General features: G+C 44.0%; 1 protein-coding gene across 1 annotated transcript in view; it reads right to left on the reverse strand.

Annotated features, from left to right (window-relative positions):
• Positions 1-27,130, reverse strand: part of MYO10 (myosin X) — a 274,244-nt gene that overhangs the window by 206,831 nt on the left and 40,283 nt on the right. The window contains exon 2 of the mRNA XM_033178828.1: positions 12,631-12,729. Coding sequence (XP_033034719.1) covers positions 12,631-12,729 — 99 coding nt within the window. The remainder of the gene's footprint in view (positions 1-12,630; positions 12,730-27,130) is intronic.

Consider the following 27,130-nt stretch of genomic DNA (forward strand, 5'->3'; position numbering starts at 1 on the left):
TGATTGAAGTGAATTCCAAGAATAACAGATGCAGCACTACTAAAGTTTCAACAAAAGAAGCCAAAAACTATACATCAGATTTTTAAAAATTATCTGTCACTTATCACCAGCACAGTCCTCTTTCCCTTTACTTTCAGGGTGACTGTGCAACCCACCTTTCTCCAGAGAAGGACCCTTCACCCACAGGCAGGGACAGCCCACCCACCCCGATATGCACAGCATGTGGCCAGGTCTCAGTGGTCTGGCATCCCTTAGCAGATCTAAGCTAAGCTATCGGATTCTCCATTCCTGGAATCTGGGGCTGAGTCGCAACAAATCTTTCTTGACGTTGTCTATTTCTTAAGAAAAGATACAAACCATACTTTAAAATGTGCTATTATTTTGTAAAACAGTACAAAAAAGGTATCCAAGAGGAAGGTAGTTCAAAAATAAATTGTAACACCTGTAATCCTAGCACTTTGGGAGGCCGGGGTGGGTGGATCACCTGAGGTCAGGAGTTCCAGACCAGCCTGACCAATATGGTGCAACCCCATCTCTACTAAAAATATAAAAATTAGCCAGGCGTGGTGGTGGGGGCCTGTAGTCCCAGCTACTAGGGAGGCTGAGACAGGAGAATTGCTTGATCCCAGGAGGCAGAGGTTGCAATGAGCTGACATCACACCACTGCACTCTAGCCTGGGCGACAGAGTGAGACTCCGTCTCAATAACAATAATAATAATAGTAGTAGTAGTAATAAATAAATAAATTACAAAGGAAGTTATTGCTTAACAGGCTTGGAGTTTTTGTTTGGAGTGATGAAAAAGTTTTGGAAATAGTGGTGTGACAGCACAACATTATAAATGTGAATACTGCCACTAATACATTTAAATGGTTTAAATGGTAAATTTTATGCAGTATTTATTTACCAAACACACACACACATACACACACCCCCGCCCCCCCCCCCACAAAACAATAGAGGAAAACCCAAGCTCTAGTCCAAAAAAATTGTGTATTTATTCATTCATTTTCCTTTCAATTCAAACGTGAGTATTTGCCGAAGAAACTAGTAATAGCAAATCCTTTAGACACCCAGTAGAAAAAGTGAAAACCCCAAAAGGAATACAAATGTTACAGCTGTGAGCAAATGCACATACGCAACAGCACCAGCGTTAAAGCTGCCAGACTATTTTAGGGATATGCTTTGCCTCTCAACTGGACTGCGGAAAAAAACTTGTATTTTGTTGAGCTGTACTGTCATCAGACAGAAGAGTCACCAGAAAAATGCTATGTTTAAGCCATAAACAACAGATCAATGATAAGCTAAAAAATAACAAATTAAAATGGAGGGCCATTAACTTGCTATTAGGCTGAACCATATGAGACTGCCGATCTCTAACCCTTTATGGCCTCTCGAAACGGCAATTTCATATGGTTCACAGGAACCCAGAGGTTAACTGGGTTGAAGGCAGCAGTTGCAACACAAGAGACACGTAAGACTCAGAGGCTACAGCCATGATGCACATGACCTCCTGTTTCTTTCCTCTTGAGAGAAAAAGGAGTTAGATGTTTCCACTTTATGATGGGGATAATAATACACATTAAAAAAATAGTAACAAAAAAGCAAAGGATTTATGTCCAGGCCAGCTGACTGAAAAAAATCTAATCCTATCTGTCCCTGAGTCTGGTTTTGAGAGTTATTAGATCCTAACGACACTATGTTTGCATTATACATGTGGCCCCCAACTGCCTTCTCCTCCATCCTCACAAGTTTACTGCCTCCCTGCTGGTCTCCACCCCAGCCACTCTTCCCAGGAAACTGGAGCTGCCCTCCTGGACCCCAGGTGGTCCCCTCCTGCCAGCTGCCCGACCTGGGGGGCCGGGCCAGCTGCTGCTCACTCAGTCTCCCTCAGGTTCCACGTGCAAGGAAGGAGTTCACAGTGAGCGGTGGGACCATGCTCCTGTGCACCTGGGCAGCTGCCTCAGCGCAGTAGCTGGCTGTGCGTGAGAAGCCTGGAATGCAGCTTCCCTGGCTGCTGGAACGTGTAGGCCTTCCTGGGCTCTCAGATGAGACTTTTTCCCTTGGCTCAGATGTCTAGGATCTACCACTTCCCCTCAACACTCAGATCTGTCCACCTCAAGTTGAAGTCACTGGGTTCTAGTTGTCCAGTTCTTCCTAATAATTCCTGGGGTCGACTCCAAATGACAGACCCACCAGGCTGTCCCCTACTGACCATTTCCCTGCATTCAACAGGCTTGGGGGAGATTTTTCTGGGAGACAGGAGTGTGTGTAGATGGTGTACTGAGCAGGAGGGTGTGAAAAAGTCAAAAGGTTGCCTACATACACAAGGCATCCAAGGGACATAAAAATGACACCAATGGGGGCAAAGGGAAGGGGGCAGGAGGAAGCAAAAGAAAACCAGCTGGACAGGGTGGAAAGTGTGTGAAAACAACCACAAATGCAATGAAAAGTCACTGCATTAACTCACCTCTTATCAAGTTTCACAACATTGGGCCAACAGCATTAACTCCAACAAACCAAAACCAGAGAGTCAAACCAAACAGTCAGAGACGGCTTTAAGTAAGTGGGAGCTGTGATTATAAATAATTAGCGCTGTGTTCCCAGGGTGGCTTCAAGAAGTCTGACTCTCTCAGCAGGTGGGGATGACTTGAAAGTCCCAGGCAATCTTATGATCTTTTAGTGGATTAATAAAATGAGAAGAATTTTTTTAACCAAGCTTAGTTATCCTTGTTGCAAATAGAGTGAATGACATGGAGGAGATTGTCTACTTGTAGATTTGGATGATTAAATCCTCAACCAGTAAATATTTTGAAAGACCCCATACAGAAACAATTCAAAGTACCAAACAGGATCACCGCACAGAGTAATCGCCTTGATGAAATGGACTGCAGTAAATCCAATAACTACCCCTTAAAATACAATTAGGTAAACTGATACCACTCTAAGCTATTTCAGAGCAATCAAATTAGACTCTTTCCAGAAAAAGGTAATAAAATAGTTCTAATCGCCAGGGTGAAAAATCTAATTTAAAACTCATTAATCAATTCTACAATGTTCCTAAAGGGTGCTACAGTGACTGCTGAGCACCTCCTGGATGTTCCAGAAAAGACAAACGTTTAGTGCTATCTTTCTTCTTACCCTTTTACATGAGTTGATCTTTTAGCTGTATCTGCACCTGCAGAAACATGATGCTTCTAAAAAATCTGCTCTTCAGCTGGGCACAGTGGCTCACGCCTGTAATCCCAACACTTTGGGAGGCCAAGGCAGGCGAATCACAAAGTCAGGAGATCAAGACCATCCTGGCTAACATGGTGAAACCCCATCTCTACTAAAAATACATAAAATTAGCCGGGTGTGATGGCACGTGCCTGTAGTCCCATCTACTCGGGTGGCTGAGGCAGGAGAATCGCTTGAACCCGGGAGGCGGAGGTTGCAGTGAGCCAAGATCGCGCCACTGCACTCCAGCCTGGGTGACAGAGCGAGCCTCTGTCCCAAAAAAAAAAAAAAACAAAACTGCTTTTCTGAAACTCTGTCCAAAGCTTGTGGTACAAGAAGACAACTGATTTCTAACTTGTAGGATATGTGCTGACCCGCCTGTGTGCTGGGGCCTTCAGAGGCCACAGGTATGTATTTTTCAATAAAGTGTGAAAGAGTGTCATTTGCTCACTTCTTTTTCCATCTGTAAATACTTCACAGCAAGTATAAGTTACAAGTCAAATGGAATACTTTGGTTCTCTGTATTCTTAGTATCAACCTATAGTGCTTTAAATTTTAGAGTGGAATGAAATTTTAAATTAACATTACAACTATCTGCTTGGCAAAAACAAACAACAAAAAACAGCTGAATGAATACAAAATTCTCATAAAGACTGAATGAAATAAGAAAGCATGGGTTGGGCAGTGGCTCACGCCTGTAATCCTGCTTTCAAAGACTGAGTCAGGTTACCTGAGGTCAGGAGTTCCAGACCAGCCTGGGCAACACAGTAAGACCCCATCTCCGGAAAAAATTTTTCAGGCATGGTGCACCCCTGTAGTCCTAGCTACTCGGGAGCCTGAGACAGAAGGATGGCTCAAGTCCAGGAGTTACAATGAGCTATGATTGGGCCACTGCACCCCAGCCTGGATGACAGAGCAAGACCCTGTCTCTAAAAACAGAAGGTGGCCGGGTGTGGTAGCTGAAACCTGTAATCCCAGCACTTTGGGAAGCCAAGGCAGGTGAATCACCTGATTTCAGGAGTTCAAGGCCAGCCTAGCCAACAGGGCAAAAGTACATCTCTACTAAAAATACAAAAATTAGCCCGGCGTGGTAGCGCATGCCTCTAATCCCAGCTACTCAGGAGGCTGAGGCAGAGGAATCACTTGAACGCAGGAGACAAAGGTTGCAGTGAGCTGAGATCATACCACTGCACTCCAGCTGGGGCAAAGGAGCAAGACTCCATTTCAAAAAACAACAACAATAATAATAATAATTATTATTATTTAACAAAAACAGAAGGAAAAAAGGAAAGGAAAGGAAAGAAAGCAGGCGGGCATGCCCTTTAGTGATCTCACACAAAACAATACACTGTGATCTCCTGCCACCCCGTGTTTCTGAGGTTCCATTTTAGGATTTTAGACACACATGGCTCTGCTTTTTCTCCAACACTAGACAGGATTTTAAAACTGCTTTTTAATTCACCTGAGAATTATCATGCTGCAGTAAGCCCAGTCCCTGGCCACTGGAGGGGAGAGCTCAGAGAATAAAAAGGGAAGGAAAAGCTTCGAAGGGCAAGAAAAAACCTTCTAACTTTACCCAAAGCCCTCCTTCTTGTCTTTATCTTTGCTTCCTCCAAAACAGTAATACTGGTGGAATACGGAAGGGCTTGAGTGCTTCTTGCTCTTTGTTTTAAGTAAATATGACTCTAAGGCATTTTTCAGGAACATCTTCAAAATCCTTACTACTCCAATGTGGCTGGTCCAGCGACATAACATCACCAAGGAGCTTGTGAAAAATTCAGCCCGCTCTCCAGCCCTACCCCAGCCTGCCTGTCAGAATCTGCAGCTTAACAAGATCCACAGGTGATTCGGATGCACCACTCTAAATCAAAGGAAAATGACACTAATGGTTTTGTAAACTCTTTATGGACTCTAAGAGGTCACCTTTGAGTAAAATAAAAATTTCCCGGCTGGGCGCGGTGACTCACACCTGCAATCCCAGCACCTTGAGAGGCCAAGGTGGGTGAATCACCTGAGGTTGGGAGTTGGAGACCAGCCTAGCCAACATGGAGAAACCCCGTCTCTACTAAAAATACAAAATTAGCCAGGCATGGTGGCGCGTGCCTGTAATCCCAGCTACTCGGGAGGTTGAGGCAGGAGAATCACTTGAACCCAGGAGGCAAAGGCTGCAGTGAGCTAAGATCACATCACTGCACTCCAGCCTGGGCAACAAGGGCGAAACACAGTATCGGCGGGGGGCGGGGGGCGGGAATTTCTCTGAAATTGTTTTTAAAGATATAGACAAATTGTCATTTGACAATTTCTACAATTTACCTACCATGTGACCTCAAACATGGTATTTCCTGTGTGTGTGTGTGTGTGTGTGTGTTTATATATATGCTAATATAAAATGTTTCAGCTTAAGCATGTTTTAGTGCACAGCCTAGTGGCATTAAGTACAACTACAGTGTTGTGCACCATCACCATCAACCATCTTTAGAATGTTTCATCTTCCAAAACTGAAACACTATCCCCATTAAACAGTAACATCCAATTGTCCCCTCCTCTCAGAAATACCAATATCTTAACACAAAGCTGGGTCAAAATTAACCAATTTCCTTTAAAAGTAACCAAGGACAGGCTTGATCAAGGACAAGACCATGCTCTAAACCTCTGACTCTGACTCCTTCAAGAATCTATCCCTGGCCTGGCACAGTGGCTCAAGCTTGTAATCCCAGCAGTTTGGGAGGCCGAGGCACGCAGACTGCTTGAGCTCAGGAGGTGGAGACCAGTCTGAGCAACATGGCAAAACCCCATTTCTACAAAAAATGAGTCAGGAGTGGTGGCATGTGCCTGTGGTTCCAGCTACTAGGGAGGCTGAGGTGGGAGGATCACTTGAGCCCGGGAAGTGGAGGCTGCAGTGAGCCATGGTCATGCCACTGCATTGAAGACTGGGTAATTGAGCAAGACCCTGTCTCCAAAAAAAAAAAAAAAAAAAAATCTATCCCTGCCCAGTTAAATGCAATGTTCCTGTCCTGGGCACCAGAACCAGTTAAAGAACTTCTCCTAATGCCTGGCAATGATTCCTGCATGTTCCGCAGTGAACCTGTAACGTAAAGAGGGGAAGACTATGTAGGTCAGTAGAAAAACAAACTACAGTCTTTGGGCCACTGACAGTTCTTGATCCAAGCCTGAACCCAATTTTAAAAATCTTGCCTCACTTTTCTCATAACCCTGCAATTCCTACATGAGTCACCAAGCTAATTATACTTGTTATATTTGGGAATGACAGAGTGGACAACATAAAACTAAGTATTCAGTGACCAACTGAAGATCAGAGGTCAAAGCTCAGCGTTGTTTTCACATTTAAGTACATGTTATCATAGTTCAGTTCCTTCCAAACCCACAACCCATAAATACTATTGAAAATGATCAGAACTACTGACCCGACCAACCCATTCCACTCCCACCTCATTGAGAGCTGCCCATGGACAACAGCTGGCAAGACTTCACACGGCCCAGGTTGCCGACCACAAGTCAAGGGCAGTGGCACCAAGAGACTGGTAGAGTTGTCGAGTTAAGAGCCTTTGCCAGAAAGCTTAGTTAGGATAGGAATAGAAAGTATCTTTCGAGCCTTAGGGACATCATGCTAAGTGAAATAAACCAACCACAAAAGCACAAATATATGAGTCCACTCGTGGAGGTATTTAAAGTAATCAAAGTCATAGGAACAGAAAGAAGAGTAGTTACCAAGAAAGAAGAGTAGTTACCAATCAGTGATTAGTGGGCACAGAGTTTCAGTGCTGCAAGATGAAAACATTCTTGAGATCTGCTGCACAACAATGTGAATAAACTTAACCCTAGTACCCTTAAAAATAGTTAAGATGGTCAAGTTAATGTTATGTGATTCTTACCATAATTTTTTTAAAAAACAAAAAAGTTAAAAGACTAAAAGGAAAACCTCTTTGGGATTAAAATATAATTCAACAAGAAAGGGAAAGAATGCTGTATTAGTCGGTTTTTGTGCTGCTCATAAAGACATACTCAAGACTGGTAAGAAAAAGAGGTTTAGTTGGACTTACAGTTCCACATGGCTGGGGAGGCCTCAGAATCATGGCAGGAAGCGAAAGGCACTTCTTACATGATGGCGACAAGAGAAAATGAGGAAGAAGCAAAAGCAGAAACCCCTGATAAACTCATCAGATCTCATGAGACTTATTCACTATCACGAGAATAGCACAGGAAACACTGGTCCCCGTGATTCAATTACCCTCTGGGTCCCTCCCACAACATACATGTGAGAATTCCCCTCTGGGTCCCTCCCACAACATACATATGAGAATTCTGGGAGATACAATTCAAGTTGAGATTTAGGTGGGGACACAGAGCCAAACCATATCATTTTGCCCCTGGCCCCTCCAAATCTTATGTCCTCACATTTCAAAACCAATCATGCCTTCCCAACAGTCCCCCAAGGTCTTAACTCATTTCAGCATTAACCCAAAAGTCCACAGTCGAAAGTCTCATCTGAGACAAGGCAAGTCCCTTCTGCCTATGAGCCTGAATATTCAAAAGCAAGCTAGTTACTTCCTATAAACAATGCGAATACAGGTATTGGGTAAATACAGCCGTTCCAAATAGGAGAAATTGGTCAAAACAAAGAGGTCACAGGACCCATGCAAGTCTGAAATCCAGTGGGGCAGTCAAATTTTAAAGCTCCAAAATTATCTCCTTTGACTCCAAGCCTCATATCCAGGTCACACTGATGCAAGAAGTGGGTTCCCATGGTCTTGGGCAGCTCCACCCCTGTGGCTTTGCAGGGTACTGCCTCTCTCCCAACTGCTTTCACGGGCTGGTGCTGAGTGTCTGCAGCTTTTCCAGGTGCACATTACAAGCTGTCTATGGATCCACCATTCTGCAGTCTGGAGGACGGTGGCCCTCTTCTCACAGCTCCACTAGGCAGTACCCAAGTAGCGACTCTGTGTGGGGGCTCCAACCCACATCTCCCTTCCACACTGCCCTAGCAAAGGTTCTCCATGAGGGCCCCGCCCCTGCAGCAAACTTCTGCCTGGGCTTTCAAGCATTTCAACACATCTTCTGAAATCTAGGCAGAGGTTCCCAAACCTCAATTCTTCTGTGCACCTGCAGACTCAACAACACATGGAAGCTGCCAAGGTTTAGGGATTCCACCCTCTGAAGCCACAACCTGAGTTGTACAACACTGGCCCCTTTCAGCCACGGCTGGAGCGTGGAGCGGCTGGGAGACAGGACACCAAGTCCCTAGGCTACACACAGCACAGGGACCTGAGCCCAGCCCATGAAACCGTTTTTTCCTCCTGGGCCTCTGGGACTATGATGGAGGGGCTGCTGTGAAGGTCTCTGACATGGCCTAGAGACATTTTCCCCATGGTTTTAGGGATTAACATTAGGCTCCTTGCTACTTATGCAAATTTCTGCAGCCAGCTTGAATTTCTCCCCAGAAAATGGGATTTTTGGCCAGGCGCAGTGGCTCACGCCTGTAATCCCAGCATTTTTTTTTTTTTTTTTTTTTGAGACAGAGTCTCGCTCTGTCGCCCAGGCTGGAGTGCAGTGGCCGGATCTCAGCTCACTGTAAGCTCCGCCTCCCGGGTTCACACCATTCTCCCGTCTCAGCCTCCTGAGTAGCTGGGACTACAGGCGCCCGCCACCTCGCCCAGCTAGTTTTTTTTTTTTTTTTTTGTATTTTTTAGTAGAGACGGGGTTTCACGTGTCAGCCAGGATGGTCTCGATCTCCTGACCTCGTGATCCGCCCATCTCGGCCTCCCAAAGTGCTGGGATTACAGGCTTGAGCCACCGCGCCCGGCCTATCCCAGCATTTATGGAGGCTAAGGTGGGTGGATCACAAGGTCAGGAGATCAAGACCATCCTGGCTGACACGTGAAACTTCATCTCTAGTAAAAAAAACAAAAAATAACCGGGCATGGTAGCAGGCGCCTGTAGTCCCAGCTACTCAGGAGGCTGAGGCAGGAGAATGACGTGAACCCAGGAGGCGGAGCTTGCAGTGAGCCAAGATCACGCCACTGCACTCCAGCCTGGGCAACAAAGCGAGACTGCATCTCAAAAAAAAGAAAAAAGAAAAAGAAAACCCCAAAATGCTAGGATTACAGGTGTGAGCCACCACACCCGGCCTAAAGGGGTTTTCTTTTCTATCACATAGGCTACAAATTTGCCCAACTGTTATGCTCTGCTTCCCTTATAAAACTGAATGCCTTTAAGAGCCCCCAAGTCAACTCTTGAATGCTTTGCTGCTTAGAAATTTCTTCCACCAGATACCCTAAATCATCTCTCTCAAGTTTAAAGTTTCAGAAATCTCTAGGGCAGGGGCAAAATGCCAACAGTCTCTTTGCTAAAACATAACAAGAGTCACCTTTGCTCCAGCTCCCAACAAGCTCCTCATCTCCATCTGAGACCACCACAGCCTGGATTTCATTGTCCATATTATTATCAGTATTTCCGTCAATGCTATTCAACAGGTCTTGAGGAAGTTCAAAACTTTCCCACATTTTCCTGTCTTCTTCTGAGCCCTCCAAATTGTTCCAACCTCTGCTTGTTACCCAGTTCCAAAGTTGCTTCCACGTTTTCGGGTATCTTTCCAGTAAGGCTCCATGCTTGGTACGAATTTACTGTATTAATCCATTTTCACGACTGGGAAGAAAATGAGGTTTAGTTGGACTTATAGTTCCACATGGCTCAGGGAGCCTCAGAATTATGGCGGGAGGCAAAAGGCACTTCTTACATGGAGGCGGCAAATGAGGAAGAAGCAAAAGCAGAACCCCCTGATAAACCCATCAGATCTCATGAGATTTACTCGCTATCACAAGAACAGCATGAGAAAGACTAGCCCCCATGATTCAATTACCTCCCCCTGGGTCCTTCCCACAACATATGGGATTTCTGGGAGATACAATTCAAGTTGAGATTTGGGTGGGGACACAGCCAAACCTTATCAGGTGCCATGAAAAACCTATTTTGCAACGCTTTCAGGAACACAGTTTTGTTAAATGAATGACACCATTTAGATATTGTTTTCCCTTTTCACATCATCTTGAGAAGCATGTACAGGTCCTGAAAGAAACCAAATTCTCATCCGGGGAAAGTGAGACAGGAAGACAGGCAGACTGACAGAAAACTGTGGCCAGTCCTATCCTACAGGGAAACTTAAAACATTTAATCAGTGCCTGACCCTAAAGTTGAGCAAAATTCACTTACTTACTCCCTAGACTACAGATCATACTATACTACCTGAGACTCTGATGGAGAAGGAACTAGACTGCGTGTTGGTGAAGTGTCCACACTGTCAGTGACCTCAGACATGCTGTCTCTTTGTTCCCCCTCTCTCCCCATACCCCCAAATCTACATCCACAAAGCACAGGTATATCTATATACTGAAAATCCATTCAAGACTCTCAGAAGAAAAAGAAATGAAGGAGTTACAAACACAGTATTACTACAGCTTATCAAATCAAGAACTAAGAACAGTTCCACCAAGCAGACCGCCCCTGCTAAGAAGTTTTGATAACAAAGTAGCCCGTCTGCCTCAAATTATGGAAACTGGCCCTGAAGCTTTTATTCTCAATACAACAACTTGCAAACTCAATTCATAAACTATGTGGTTTTGGCCAGGGATGATGGCTTACGCCTGTAATCCCAGCACTTTGGGAGGCCTAGGTGGGCAGATCGCTTGAGGTCAGGAGTTCGAGACCAGCCTAGCCAACATGATGAAATCTCATCTCCACTAAAAATACAAAAATTAGTCGGGTGTGGTGATGGGCACCTGTAACCTCAGCTCCTCAGGAGGCTGAGGCAGGAGACTCACTTGAACCCTGCAGGCGAAGGTTGCAGTGAGCCAAGATGGTACCACTGCACTCCAGGCTGGGCAACAGAGCAAGACTACATCTCAGAAAATAAAAAAAAAATAAAAATAAAAACATAAGCTATATGTTTTAGATCCTTGCATTTGACTATCTTTTATTTCCTTAAGTCTTAAATTTTAATACACACCTCTGAGGTACAAGCCAATTTATAACATTAGTTTCCCTAGTAAAATGGAGATGCCAGGTTTCTCTTACAATCATCGAAATATCATCAAGCAAACCAGTTTCTGGATTCCCATATTTAATTTGAGTGATATGGCTTTTCATTCATTTTACGCTAAAGAAAAAATCAGGAATACTGGCACTCCTATAAACAGAAGAAACTTCTTCAGTTGCTTAACAAGGTGGATAAATAGGCTCAGCTTCAGTGATTTAGTCAGTCTTGTTCTTACAGTGATCAGTACAACATTACCCTAAATTCTCAGTGGGATCCTAGTATTTTCAACATTCTATTTGTGACTAACTGAATGGTTTGTTTTCCGAGACGGAGTCTCGCTCTGTCACCCAGGCCTGAGTGCAGTGGTGCAATCTCGGCTCACTGCAACCTCCGCCTCGCAAGTTGAAGCAATTCTTCTGCCTCAGCCTCCCAATTAGCTGGGATTACAGGCGCCTGCCACCACAGCCGGCTAATTTTTGTATTTTTAGTAGAGACAGGGTTTCACCATGTTGGCCAGGCTGGTCTTGAACTCATGACCTCAAGTGATCCGTCTGAGTCAGCCTCCCAAAGTGCTGGGATTACAGGCGTGAGCCACTATACCCAGCCTGAACTGAATGTTTGTATTCTCCCTCAAAATTAATATGTTGAAATCCTCATCTCCCATGAAATGGTGTTAGGGTCTTTGGCGGGTCACTAGGTCATGAAGGTGCAGCCTTCATGAATAGGATTAGCACCCTTATAAAAGAGGGCCAAGAGAACTCCCCCTTCTATGATGTGAGGCCCAGCAAGAAGCTGGCTGGCTGTGAACCAGTGAGCAGAGACCTCACAAGACACAGAACTGCTAGCATCTTGACGGCCTTGGACTTTTCAGGCTCCAAAACTGTGACACATTGATATTTGCTCTTCATGAATCACTCAGTCTATGGTACTCTGTCAGGGCAGCCCAAACTGACTAACACACTATGGAAGTTTGAGAATTTTGAGAGCAAGTAACAAGTTAATCAGTCGGCAAATATCAATATACTTGAACTTTTGCTCAAATTACTTGCATCCTATACTTCTGATTGCTGAAAAAGATGAAAGAAGGTAGAAAAGAGGGAGGGAAACCAGGCCAGTGCCATGCCCTTCTGTCCCCACACTGGTTGGAATATTTGCTGTGTTCCATTTGAGAGAACTGTATTGTATCTATCACACACACATACACGGTGTACATTCTACATTCCCACTGGGATTTTGAATTATCACTTAGGAAAAAAATGTAAAGCGTGTGTATGTGTAGCGGGACCAAGCACACATGCCCTGGGCAAGAATAGCTACAGAGCAGACCACTGATGTTGGGAAGCTGCAGGGACTTGTTCTCACCTGACCATAGTCTGTCCGGAAGACGACGACGCCTTCTGCACAGGAATTTACAGTACTTGGAAAATGCTGGCCATTTTCTCTCAGCCAGACCCGTGTTCCCTGTAAACAAAACAAAACAAGACTGAACTGGGTTTGGATTGCATTTTGTGGCGAAACTCTACTGTCGAAATTACCATAACTCCTATATTCCTTTAAAAAAAATCTTTTTGAAAAGTAAACGTCTTTCTCAAGCAAAGAACACATCTTCAGGAAGCATCACCCACAGGCTTTACTATCCACAAGTGTGACTGAGAGTCCCACCAGACAGAGAAGGCAAAGAGGGACTAAGAAAATAGTAGCTAGCCTCTGTGTTCTCACCATGCAACTGATTTACGTGGATTACTTCATTTGAGATGATGAGGCAGACACTATGATCATTCTCATCTTACAGATGGAGAACCAGAGGCCTAGAGGTAAAGTAACTTGCCCAGCATCACAAAGACTGAGTATTTGACAGGCAGTTGGGCTCCAGAAACCAAAAGTTTAACTAGGTCACAACAAGCCTTCACCCTCTTTGAGAACTCTTCAGAAACGAATGGCTCCCATCCTCTTAGGTCAAAGTCCGGTACACCTGCGCACCTGGAGGACATTAGACCACTCCCTTGACTCCTACGTATACCAAAATCCATGTGTAAACTGGACTCTCCAAAAGAGGAACTGAAGTTTCTAATATTTATCAGAACTCAGTCCATCAGCACAAATGTTGTTAGGATTACATGAGACACCTAATGAACTTCAAAGTTCAGGACTGTATCTTAAAAGACGGCAACTTCGAGATCCTACTTTTTAAATCTTGGGCACGTTTTTTGGCATTGATCTCATTTCCACTTATTTATTTCCCCACTGGACAAATGATATATCATATTGAGCTTTTTTAAGGCTCAATTTCATCATCCTTTGATTTAATCACATGAAACCGTTTCTCAAACACAAGTGATAAAGTTTGGAGGAATTAGTGGGTGTTCCCTGGTCATTCAAAGAATTACGTTCATGAATACTACTCAGCCATAAAAAGGAATGAAATAATGACATTCACAACAACGTGGATGGAGCTGGAGACCATTATCCTAGTGAAGTCACTCAGGAATGGAAAACTAATCATCACATGTTCTCGCTTATAAGTGGGAGCTAAGCTATGAGGATGCAAAGTCATAAGAATGACACGATGGACTCCGGGGACTCAGGGAGAAGGGTGGGAGGGCGGAGAAGGGTAAAGACTATACAACAGGTACAGTGGACACTGTTCGGGTGATGGGTGCACCAAAATCTCAGAAATCACCACTGAATAACATATTCATGTAACTAAACACCACCTGTTCCCCCAAAACCACTGAAATTTTAAAAAAAGAAAAAAAAAAAAGAATTACCTTTATGATGTATACCCATATGATGGAATGCAACACTGAGCTTCAGTCTCTCATTAAACTTTCTCTACTCTGCTCAACAATTTCATTTCCAACAAAAATGACACCAAGCACATCCTATGAATCAATGTATTCACGTGGAAATAGAACAAAATTATCACTTGACATAGCACTTTATTTTTTTCTCCCTCCCTCCCTTCCTAAAATAGCACTTTAATTGAACAACTCCTTTTCTCGAATTTTCTACATTTCATTTATTTCTGTTTTGTTAAATCTTTGAAATATACTGGTTATGGTATGTTCCACTTCCAGTTGAAGGAGCTAGTACTGCTCTTTTAACATAGAATTGGCAGGGGATAAATGACACATCAGTGAACTCCACATTTTATGTACTTTACATGGTGCCAATCAATAGCAAACATAGTCACTTCCAGTAACAGAGTGCCCCCGATATACCAGGGTCATGTACTATCAGGGTCATGTACTAAGGAGCCTCAGTGACATTATATTGAATACCAACCTTCCGTAAAATAGGAATCCTCTCAATTCCAAGAGGTAATTGCAGCTTGGAGCTTAAGACTTTACCCAGTGCCACACAGCTAGTGACCTAGGCAGGTCTCTCCAAATTCCTAATCCCATGCTCTTCCCACACATCACACTGACTCTACTTGTCTCCTGAAAATAATGCATAAATAAATCAAATGCACTCATTAATCAGCAATTAAAATCTAACAATACAGAGTTGCCTTAAATGGCCTGTTATCACACATAACTATTTGTTCTCATCTTCCTAGAAAGGAACATTTAAGAACACAAAATCTGACATAAAGGTTACTGCATTCCCTCTGTGCCCACGATGACACTGTCTAAAATCCACAAGCCGGAGGACGGACGTGGTGCTTCACGTAATCCCAGCACTTTGGAAGGCCGAGATGGGTGGATCACTTGAGGTCAGGAGTTTGAGACCAGCCTGGCCAACATGGTGAAACCCCGTGTCTACCAAAAAAGTACAAAAATTAGCCAGACATGGTGGCGCATGACTGTAATCCCAGCTTCTCAGGAGGCTAAGGCAGGAGAATTGCTTGAAACCAGGAGGCAGAGGTTACACTGAACCGAGATTGTGCCACTACGTTCCAGCCTGGGCGCCACAGTAAACTCTATCTCAAAAAAATAGAAAATAAATAAATAAAATCCACAAACCAGGACCTAAAACGTTAACTGTTAACTCAGAATCCATAGTTAAGTCACTCTTGAGTTTGATGAATGAATTTCGGGCAGGCCAGCTAGAATCCCCAGACGTAGGTTCTACAAGCATTTCTAAAATCACGGTGGCTGGAGATCCCAATATTGAAATGGAACAAACTCCTTTCCCCATTGACCAAATCACACAGTTCCCCTGAGAGTTCTGTGACTCTCCTAGCATCCCCTATTGCGACCTTATCTGTAAGAAACCCTCCCCATATGCACTCATTTCCCTGGTACATACTAAGGAGGTTTTAAGTTGTTTACTCCATTCACAGTTCTTTAAAGACGCCCCAAAGAGGAGTTTAAATCCTCTGCTATAAAGATGGCAGATAGCATCAAAAATGAATATTAAGTGCTCCTATATAAATCCTGAGACCTGCCTATTTAAAGAACACACAGCACCAACAGGGGTCAGTTCCCACTTGCACACAAGTCCCTCACATTCCCCTACTTCAGGCTGAGACACTGATAACACACATGAAGAATGAGAGTTCACAACTGCCTGTCAGTCCTGATTTCTTTATTAGCAAACAGCTGCTTCCAAAGAGAACACTGACTTCAGGCATCTGCCAAGAGGCTGGACTCTCAAATATCCCTCCGTACCCAAACTGCATTACTTATAACATTCTAGAAAAAGATTCCAAATGCCTGATGACTTTTTTCAGCCTCTTTAATTCACATGTCAGGGACTGCAATATTTGAAAGCTTTTAAATATACACCTCCCAACACACACGCACGCCCATGCTCGCAGCAGTGAAAATGTTCAAAGTTATATAAGGCAAGAACTTTTACTCATTAGGTTAAAACCAGGAAATAAAAACTCCCAGTGTAGCTCCATCCCAGAACCCCTAGTCCAAACCCTTCGGTGTGTTGTGACCATCACTAGCATTGTTTTCGTTAAAAAGGATTTCACACACCTGTTTCCCAATTACAACTGTCTATTTAGTGAGAATGAAACTGAGATTGTGCAACAGTATCAAATTAATATAAATGGTCAGCAGGATTAATATGTATCTTTTGGCTTCCACAGGCCACCCAGAAGGTCTTTTTTCACTAAAGTGTGCAGTTTGACTTAGTATCTCACTGTGGCTCTCTTTACCCTTTCGTTTTAAAGTACTACAAAGCCCTTTGTTGACACAGTGCTTATGCTTTATGATCAAACACACAGTTCAGCTCCTGTAGTCCAAAGGTCTTTTCCAACAGGTGTGAAGAACTGCTGATAAGCAACTTTTACAAAATCCAGCCCAGATTTCAAATCCACAGCCCATTGGCCAGTTTTCCTAGGTCTATCACAAACAGCTGTCTTCCACACATGGGAAGCAAAATGCATTCAAAACATTCCCTCTGTTCTTTGAAAAAGTATTAACTGGCAATTTTCATAGAATCGGAATTGCAAAGTTAAACCGCTGAAATAGGTATTTTGTACATAGATTGTTCCTGGTGCCTTCTCTGAGACCCCAATCTTTCTACTTCTACTCTATTAGAACACATGTGCCCAGGTCCAAAAGAGGCCACCCACAAGCACTTGAAAACGAAGTCACAGGCAGACATTTGAAATGTCCAGACCATCTAAGTTGGAGTGGGAAAGAAAAATTTGCCCACCATATGCAAACTATTACATTCAGTCATTGTTAAATAAGGCTGATAATTTAATACACAATATAGGCAACCTAGCATAAGGAAAAGGCTCACAATTTGATTAAAAACTGCCTTTATAAGCAGGTGGAACAAGTTTGATCATAACATACACATTTTATTAAAAATTGGAGAAGTTTGCATCTTAATCTCTGAGACAAATATGTGAGTGTTAACATAATGGCTGAACATTTTTCTGTACATAATCACCAGAAATGTTTTTGCAATATAAAGCATTTGCACATAAATTCCTATCCTCCTGTGAACTTTAAAGCAATCCTATAAGACAGAGAGGCAATACCATCCCTTTCTTCAAATGTAAGGTTCACAGAGGTTCCATTTTCTACTGCCAACAATGATTTCCTGGATATAATAAAAGGGGCTGACTTTACCAAATGTTGGCGAGGGTGTAGAGAAACTGAGAATATAAAATGGTACATCTGCTTTGGAAAATGGTTTGGCAATTTCTTAAAAAGCTAAACATAATCTTACCATATACGTCCCAACAATATAACTCCTAGATAGTTGTCTACTCAAAAAAAAAATTTTTACGTCTCGTGTGTAAATATTCATAGCAGCAATATTCTTCCTAGCCAAATACTGGAAACAATTCAAAGGTCTAGTAACTGGTATAGAGATACACAGAACAAATCCATACAATGGGACTCCTCAGTTAGTTTAAAAAAAAGAAAAGATCACTGATACATTCACCAACAAATATGGACCACAGACATCATGGTAAGTAAAAGAGGACAGATACAAAAGGCTACATATTGTGGGGTTCTGTTTATATGAAGTTTCTGGAAAAGGCAAATCCATAGACACAGACAACAAACAGATGAATAGTTACCCAAAGCTGGGTGCGGGAGGGACAGTGACTGAGTGAAAAAGGTGGAAATCTGTCCAAAAACTGCGGCAATGGCTGCACCACTGTATACATGTGCTGAAATTCATTCTACTGGGCACCTATAATGGGTGAATTTCTCTCTGTGGAATTATAAATCAATAATTTTGAATCATTTTTATTTTTATTTATTTATTTATTTATTTTTGAGATGGAATCTCGCTCTGTCACTGCAAGCTCCGCCTCCCGGGTTCATGCCATTCTCCTGCCTCAGCCTCCCAATTAGCTGGGACCACAGGCGCCCACCGCCACGCCCAGTTAATTTTTTGTATTTTTAGTAGAGACGGTGTTTCACCGTGTTAGCCAGGATGGTCTCGATCTCCTGACCTCGTGATCCGCCCGCCTCAGCCTCCCAAAGTGCTAGGATTACAGGCGTGAGCCACCGCACCCGGTCATCATTTTTTAAAAATTGTTTTCCCAGTCTATATATTTCTCAAATGCACATGAACATTCCTAACCATTCCACAGTAGGAAAACCCAATCACATTTCTGTAACTGAGCCACACAGGGGTTGAGAAACATCGAAACAACAACAACCCCATAATGATGAAATTTAAGGGCCACGTTGAATTCATTAAGTCCCTGTTCTCCATTGGGCCATGTTGAATTCATTAAGTCCCTGTTCTCCATTCACACAGACTAGAGGGGCTAGGAGACCACAGAGGAGACTTGCCCAAGCCAATCTAAGGATGAGGCTGTGGTAGATTGTACCATGGTGTCATTGTGGACAATTATCCCCCTCCCTGGAAGAAAATCATAAAACCCTGGCCAACTGCCTCCTGCTTGGTGATACCTCCCTAGCCTGGCCCATTCATCACCTGTTATCTACGATTCCATCCCACTCCAATAGCAAAGTGAAGCTGCTGCACAAGGCCTACATATTGACACACAAAGTTGCTGAGCTCTGTTTTAAGATAAAAAGGATTGTACCACCATCACAAATGTTAACCTCCTGCTGCCCTTTTAAAAACTATTACATTTCTCTTCTGATTTGAAAAATGATTTTCTTTCCTGAACTCTGAAAAAAATAGTAAAGTTAGAGAAACAACCCTAAAAAGAGATGATGGTGGACTTTAAATACCATTCTGTACGGCATGTTCTAATTACAGGTTCACGAAAAAGAGAACATTCTTTAGCCAAACATACAACTTAGTCTCAGCCCCGGAGCAGGGCACTGTGCCGACTCATCTCACACAGCTGTTTCTCTTGCCTATGTTAAGTACCTCAGTTCAGGACTCTCTGGCCACCTACACGACAAACTCAAAATTTGCTCCTGAAATGTGATCTGCTTTTTCCTTTTTAAAGATGCAGAGGGCCAGCACAGTGCCTCATGCCTATAATCCCAGCACTTTGGGAGACCGAGGCAGGCGGACTGCCTGAGCCCAAAAGTTTGAGACCAGCCTGTGCATCCTGGAGAGAACCTGTCACTTATTTTTAAAATAATAAGCCAGGCATGGTGGTGCATGCCTGTGGTCTCAGCTACTGGAAAGGCAAGGCTAAGGTGGGAGGATCACCTGAGGCTGGAAAGTAAAGAGTACTGTGAGCCATGATTGCACCACCTCACTCCAGCCTGGGAGACAGAGTGAGACTCTGTCTCCAAAAACAATAAAATTAAAATAAAATAAAATAAGAAGACACAGAGGTCAAATAACTTTGTAATGCATCAGATAAATTAATATGACTATTGAAATCTGCAGTAAATTCAACAGCCAAAAGGAAGTTTTCCTCTGTTTGCCTGCAATGACTCAGTGAAGAAGTCACCTGGCTTAGGAGATCTCTAACACAGGGCCAAGGGAGCACGGATATTTGTTCTTGATGAACTGCAGAAATGGGTTGTGAGCAGCAAGGACTTCAGCCGTACTTTTACTGCAGAAATGGGTTGTGAGCAGCAAGGACTTCAGCAGTACTTTTACTGCAGAAATGGGTTGTGAGCAGCAAGGACTTCAGCAGTACTTTTTCACCTGTTTTACAGTCTTTCTTTTTTTTTCTTCTGTTGGAAGTAGGAGTTATCTTTCCAACTGATCAGATGCTTTTTTTTTTCTGATTCTTATGACTCAAAGACACACGAAAGGACACGTGGCTTTTATGACACAAAGTTGTAATACAAGTTTCTCCACCACGGTGCTACTGACATTGTGGACGAGGTGATTCTTTGTTGGGGACTGCAGGTTCATTCTAGTTGAGAATCACTATTCTAGAGTAATAGCGTTCTAGAGCCATGGTCAAATTGAAGGCGTTTACAAAACCATTCATTGTCAGTGACCTAGTTAATTGAAAGCAGACTCTGTTGTCTAAATCCCATGAATTTCAAAAATCCCAAGAATGGAGGTCAATCCAGATAAAGTATACCTGGGGCAGACCTAATTTCTGGTATCATTAAAACTGGGTACACACAGAATAGAGAAAGTAGCCCCTGCAGCCTAATTCAAACAGTTTGACAAACGTAAGGAAAAGAGGAGCAGAGGCCGATAGGTGGGCAGTGGTGCTAGAAGAACACTCTTCTTTTCCTCCTCTCTGTCCACAGTGTGTGTGTGTGTGTGTGTGTGTGTGTGTGTGTGTGTGTGTTTTAAGGGAGAGCCGACTTTTAATGCAGATTATTGGAACCATGCAGACACAGCCTGTCCACTGTGCTCTTTAACCTCAGATGCTATCTCAACTCCCAAATGCTTGCAAACCCCAATGCAAAGCTTGTCAGAAAACTTAGCCACGTGCAGATGAGAATGAGAGAGGAGCAAAGCAAGGTGCTCATCGGCCAGGCACAGTGGCTCATGCCTATAATTCCTGCAGTTTGGGAGGCCAAGGCGGGTGGATCACCTAAGGTCAGAAGTTCGAGACCAGGCTGGCCAACATGATGAAACCCCATCTCTACTAAAAATACAAAAAATTAGCTGGGCGTGGTGGCAGGCGCCTGTAATCCCAGGCAGTCAGGAGGCTGAGGCAGGAGAATCACTTGAACCCGGGAGGCGGGAGTTGCAGTAAGCTGAGATCGTGCCACTATACCCTCGCCTGGACAACAGAGCAAGATGCTATAGACAGAAAGACAAGAAAGAAAGACAGACAAGAAAGACAGAAAGAAAGACAGACAGACAGACAGACAGAAAGAAAGAAAGAAAGAAAGAAAGACAGACACAGAGAGAGAGACAGAGAGAGAGAGAGAAAGAAAGAAAGAAAGAAAGAAAGAAAGAAAGAAAGAAAGAAAGAAAGAAAGAAAGACAGAAAGACAGACAGTAAAACAAGCCAAGAAAGACAAGTAGGTAAACGGAGCAAGGAGACAGAGATTTTATGAAATGTATAAAACTGTCCCACTAAGAACTCTCAAAAACTAGTGGGAAATCCTGTTTTTACAGGACACAAAACAAAACAGCTGGTTTGAGAACTGCATTCCAGGATCCTCTTGGTGGAAGCAGTAGGAGGTACAGGACAGAAAGGGCAATAAAAGAACAGCACAAAATGTTTGCACTCTGCGTGAAATCTGATACCAGACATCCTTACCTCCTACTTCCCAGTTTATCATCCTTTCCTCCTCTTGATAAGACATCATTTTGGGGGGGGGGGGGGGGGGGGGGGGGGGGGGGGGGGGGGGCGGGGCGGGGGGGGAAGAAATGCCTACAAATAAACAAACTGATAAGATTTTCTTAATGAAATCCCAGTTGTTTTCTGGCTACCATCTGTTTTTAGAAAAAATACACAAGTATACTCAGAACAGGAGTTTGTTGTTACTTCATAAAAATGAATGACCCGAGAACACAATGGGAAGGAAAGAAACTTGAAACAGCCATTTCTAATTTCTGTTTCATACATGTTAATTCCCTTGCAGATTTCTATCACATACCGAAAACAATTGGTGTGTTTCATAAAATCGCACTTCCTGAATTAAAAGCTAAGGAAGAGATAACCTAGACCAATCAAAATGACATATAACGTGTTGGCAAGAATGTGGAGTAACTAGAACCCCCATGCGCTGCTGCTAAGAATGTGAAATGATGCAGCTGCTGTGGAAAACAGTTTGGCAGTTCCTCAAGAAGTAAAATATAGAGTTACCATATGACCCAGAAATTCCACTGCTAGGTAAATACCCCAGAGACGTGAAAACATATGTCCACACGAAAACTTGTACACAAATGTTCATAGCAGCATTTTGTGCAATAGCCTGAAAGCGGAAACAATCCTCATGTCCATCAACTAGTCAATGGATGTTTTTTAATGTGGTCTATTCATACAATGGAATATTATTCAACAATAAGGTTGATGTGGTAGCTCACGTCTGTAATCCCAGAACTTTGGGAGGCCTGGGTGGGAAGATCACCTGAGGTCAGGAGTTCAAGACCAGCCTGGCCAACATGGAGAAACCCTGTCTTTACTAAAAATACAAAAATTAGCCAGGTGTGGTGGCACATGCCTGTAACCTCAGCTACTCTGGAGGTTGAGACAGGAGAATCACTTGAACCCGGAGGCACAGACTGCAGCAAGCCAAGATCATACCACTGCATGGGCAGCAGAGCAAGACTGTCTCAAAAATAAAATAAAATAAAATAAAATAAAAATGAACAAAGAACTGATACGTGCTATAACATGGATGAGCCTAGAAAACAGTATGCTAAGTAGAAGAAGGCTGTCACAAAGCACCACATGTTGTATGACTCCATTTATATGGAGAAGTCAAATCCATGGAGACAGAAAGTTGGTCGGGCGTGGTGGCTCACGTCTGTAATCCCAGCACTTTGGGAGGCCAAGACGGGCTGATCATATGAGGTCAGGTGTTCGAGACCAGCCTGACCAACATGGTGAAACCCCGTCTCTAGTAAAATACAAAATTAGCCAGCGTGGTGGCGGGTGCCTGTAATCCCAGCTACTTGAGGCTGAGGCAAGAGAATCGCTTGAACTCGGGAGGCTCAGGTTGCAGTGAGTCAAGATCATGCCACTGCACTCCAGCCTGCATGACAGAGTGAGACTCCATCTTGAAAGAGAGAGAGAGAGAGAGAGACAGGAAGGAAGGAAGGAAGGAAGGAAGGAAGGAAGGAGGGAGGGAGGGAGGGAGGGAGGGAGGGAAAGAGGAAGGAAGAACCGAAGGGGGAAGGGGGAAGGGGAAGGGGTGAGGGGAGGGGAGAGGCAGAGGGAGAGGGAGAGGGACAGGGACAGGGACAGAGAGAGAGAGGTAGAGGAGAAAAGAAAGCTCACTGGTGGCTGCCAGGGGTTGGGAGGAGAGGAGAATGGGGAGTGGCTGCTAACAGGTATGGAGTTTTGTGGGGGGTTTTTTGGAGTAGAAAAATGTGATAAAATTGAATAGTGATGATGGTTGTACAATCTTGTGAAGATGCTAAAAACCACTGAATTACACACTTTAAATGGGCGAATGTCATGATGTGTGAATTATATCACAAATAAAAAGAGACAGGGAGGGAGAGACAAACAACTATGCAGACAAACAGGTCAAAAACAGACAAACCTGATCTCATTCACTCCCTGGATTCCATTATCCCAACCACCATCTTCATTCTTGACCTTCCTTATTACATATGCAAGAAGGTCCTCTTTTCAGTCTGCACTAGTTTTTGTTGCGTTTCCATCATTTGCAAGCAAAGGAATATCAGCTCTCATTTCATCACACACAAATGTTACAGGTTTCAGAAAACATCTAGAAAGCAGTTCACACTCAAGAGACCTGTAGAAATGTCTGTAACTAATTTTTATATACTTTCTCTACAACACCAGAACAAGTTATTCCAGTGCTTTGACTCAACATTATACCAGTATTTACATCATATTTATATCATTTGCATTATGGGAGGCAGAAATGGAGTTTACTTGCTGTGGAATCCTCAACACCTAGAACAGGGCCAGACTTACTGCTCCACTGAATGTCTGGTAAATGAATCTACAGAAACCATGCTACCCAGAGATAGAGGCTGGGCTGTTGGAAGGTTTCAGTATGAGGTTACAAAAATGGCACTGGGTGCTCCCCTAGAAGACAGGGACTCAAGCTCCAGCTCTACTACCCGTGGCTCAGCACAGTTATTCATTACTTGAGACCTCTCTGCAAAAAATGAGCTGACACCTAGCTTTTCTGACATATAACACAAAAAGATCACATGAGATGGCTAATCAAAATGGTTTAAGCCATGGGGTTGCCCGGCACAGTGGTTCACGACTGTAATCCCAGCATTTTGAGAGGCTAAGGAAGGCAGGTCACTTGAACTCAGGAATTCAAGACCAGCCTGGGCAACATGGCGAGACCCCCGTTTCTATAAAGAAATTCAAAAATTAGCTGGGCATGGTGGCATGCGCCTATAGTCCAAGCTACTTAGAAGGTTGAGGTAGGAGAGTCGCTTGAACCCAGGAGGCAGAGGTTACAGTGAGCTGAAACTGCGCCACTGCACTCCAGCCTAGGTGACAGAGCGAGAGCCTATCTCAAAAACAAACAAAAAATGCCATAGGTCTTCTACCCAATGAAGCAGTACCTGTATTTGGGGTCTTGCTACTGGCACCTTACTGGGTCACATCCAGATGGCTTTCAGCCCTCATATTGCTTTAATTTAACTTTCCTCTCAAGGCCTCGCTACAGAACCAAAGAATGCACGGACCTCATTTAACCAACCACATGCACCAACCTTCTCTCCAAACCAACAAAACTACCAGCCCAGCTACTTCCCCAATGTTTTCCCGAAACATTGAAAAAGAACTTACAATTACAAACTACCCCCAATAGAAAAGTGATAAGGAGGCTGAAGAGGATGAGAAACATCTAAATGACATAAATGCCTCTTTGGTCCTCTTGACACTAAGATTTCTGTCTACAGAAAATTATTTCTCTCCTGCTGGGCACAGTGGCTCACGCCTGTAATCCCAGCACTTTCGGAAGCTGAGGCAGGCAGATCACCTGAGGTCAGGAGTTTGAGACCAGCCTGGCCAACATGGCAAGATCCCGTCTCTACTAAGAATACAAAAATTAGCCAGGTGTGGTGGTGCATGTCTGTAGTCCCAGCTCAGGAGGCTGAGGTGGGAGAATCGCTTGAACTCGGGAGGCAGAGGTTGCAGTGAGCTGAGATCGTGCCACTGCACTCCAGCCTGGGTGAGGGAGTGAGATTCTGTCTCAAAAAAAAAAAAGAAAAGAAAAAGAAAATTATTTCCCTCCTACAGCAAAATTCATTTTCATTGCGCTCCATATTATTACACCTCCTGTTGGGTTCAACAGAGACATCGGAACAGACTACAGTGCTAAAAAAAAAAAAGTGGGGGCAGCCGTTCTGATGGCTCCGTGACTAGCCCTAGTTATCCCTCCATCACTGATACGTGCTGAAATTGGAGGGGACTCTTCCCCAAGGACACAGCCTCTCCAGCAGTGGGTGGGCACCAGGCAGCGAGGTGTGAGGGTACCCAGAGCGTATGACAAGCCAGCCAGGCAGTGGAGTACAGTGGGCTTAGTGGTGGTGTTATCGTCATTAAGTTGTTAAGTAAACTTTTCATTTTAGAATACTTGTAGATTTTACAGAGAAGTTGCAAAGATAATACAGGGAGTCCCTGTACACCTCTCACTCTGGCTCCTGTTGTTCATATCTTACATAATGTGGCATGTTTATCACACTAAGGAGCCAACACCGGCACCTTAGTATGAACTCAACGCCACACTTCATTCAAATTTCTCCAGTTTCTGCCCAATGTCCTTTTTCCGTCCCAGAACCCCTTCTGGGACACTGGATGTCATCATCATGCTCCTTCTTTGATGGCCTTGACAGGTTTGAGGAATGCCGGTCAGGTATTCTCTGAAACATCCCTCTTCTGTGGGCTGTTTGAAGTTTTTGTTCCTGGCTAGACCGAAGGATAGTGGTTTTTGATAATGGCTCTATCCGGGGGGGCCAAATCGCCTGGACAGGAACCCTGGCTTTACTACATCTTAGCCATGTGGCGTTGGACAAATTAACCTCCATGGACCTTAGTTCCCTCATTGAAAAAAGAGGAAAAGCAAATACAACCTACTTCCCAGGAACGGTGGGGATTAAATAGGCTGACTCTGAGAAAGGAGGTGAGTAGATAATCAGAAACGCTTCATGGAAAGCAGAGGTGGCCACTGACGCATTTAACAACACAGATACTGTGCCAGAGACCCAAAGATTAATAAGGGACACGCCTCAATCCCAGATGCCTGCAGTCCAATGGGGATGAAGTGCAAACAGATCATTGAAACTTGATACCAGGAGGACTAATGTGGGGATACACAGAGGACTGGAGCCTGCTGTGTTGGAGAGGAAGCCAGACTGCTGAGGGATGAATAGGAGAAGCCCCCATGGGGTAGACGGAGGAAGCCCCATGTTGAAAGATCCAATTTTCTGCAAATTAGCCAAGTGCCAGTGTAGACTAACACACACTGTAAATTGGCTTATGCAGCGTTACTTAATCACCCTCCATAAACTATTAACAGCCCTACACAATGAAACAATGAAGGCATTCACCTTTGTCCAGCACAAGAAAAAACAGTCTCAGACTCTAACCCGCCAAGCTCTACAAACCACTAAGGACTACAATCGCCTCCACCCTTACCAGTAAAATGTGGGCAAAAATTACTGTTTTACAACGCAATGTACTTTTTTCAAATTATGTTTTAAAGGAACCACACAGTAGACAAGTCATTTTGAAGGATCCATTTTTAATTCTTTCTCAGTTTGAAAGGCCCTCAGTCACTCAAAATTTGGAAATTCCCAAGATCTCCCTCAGGGGAATCAAGTGGTGGGACAGAATAGTGAGGGGGCCGCAGTGAAGACCTTGCTGGGGTGAATGGAGAATGGGCCGAGCCCAGGAGGCTGAGGTCTGAGGTCTGTCCATCAGAGACAGCCATGTCCCGGTGAGGCCGCCCACACGAGGCTCTGAGGCCTGAGGCCAAGGAAAGAAAGTTTCTCCTAGTTCCTATTGGCTCCTCATCAGCTTCACCACTACCCCTGGATGACAGGTCCCATCTAGACCAGAACAAAGACCCTCTGTTTCCCCTATCTCATTCCCAGGAAGCCTCTCACCTCCTGAGGACCAATGGTAAGAATGCTCAACAGGCTCAACCCAGCAAGAGCTCCTTCCCCAGCAGGACACTGGGACACCCAAAGGAATTTCCTAGAGGTGGATTCCAGCATCCCCATCTATCCATCTCCCTCCCGCCCCGTCAATCCTTCCCAAACACTCTGGCCATGATATAAGTTGCCCTCCCGCCCCGATACACACACACACACACACACACACACACACAACACACACACACACAACACACACACACACATACTACGCCACATGGTAAAAAGTCAAACTCCTGGCTAGAAGCAAGGACATGCG

The sequence above is a fragment of the Trachypithecus francoisi genome, unplaced genomic scaffold (genome assembly GCF_009764315.1).
Source record: "Trachypithecus francoisi isolate TF-2019V2 unplaced genomic scaffold, Tfra_2.0 Lachesis_group2, whole genome shotgun sequence".
Lineage (NCBI taxonomy): Eukaryota > Metazoa > Chordata > Mammalia > Primates > Cercopithecidae > Trachypithecus > Trachypithecus francoisi.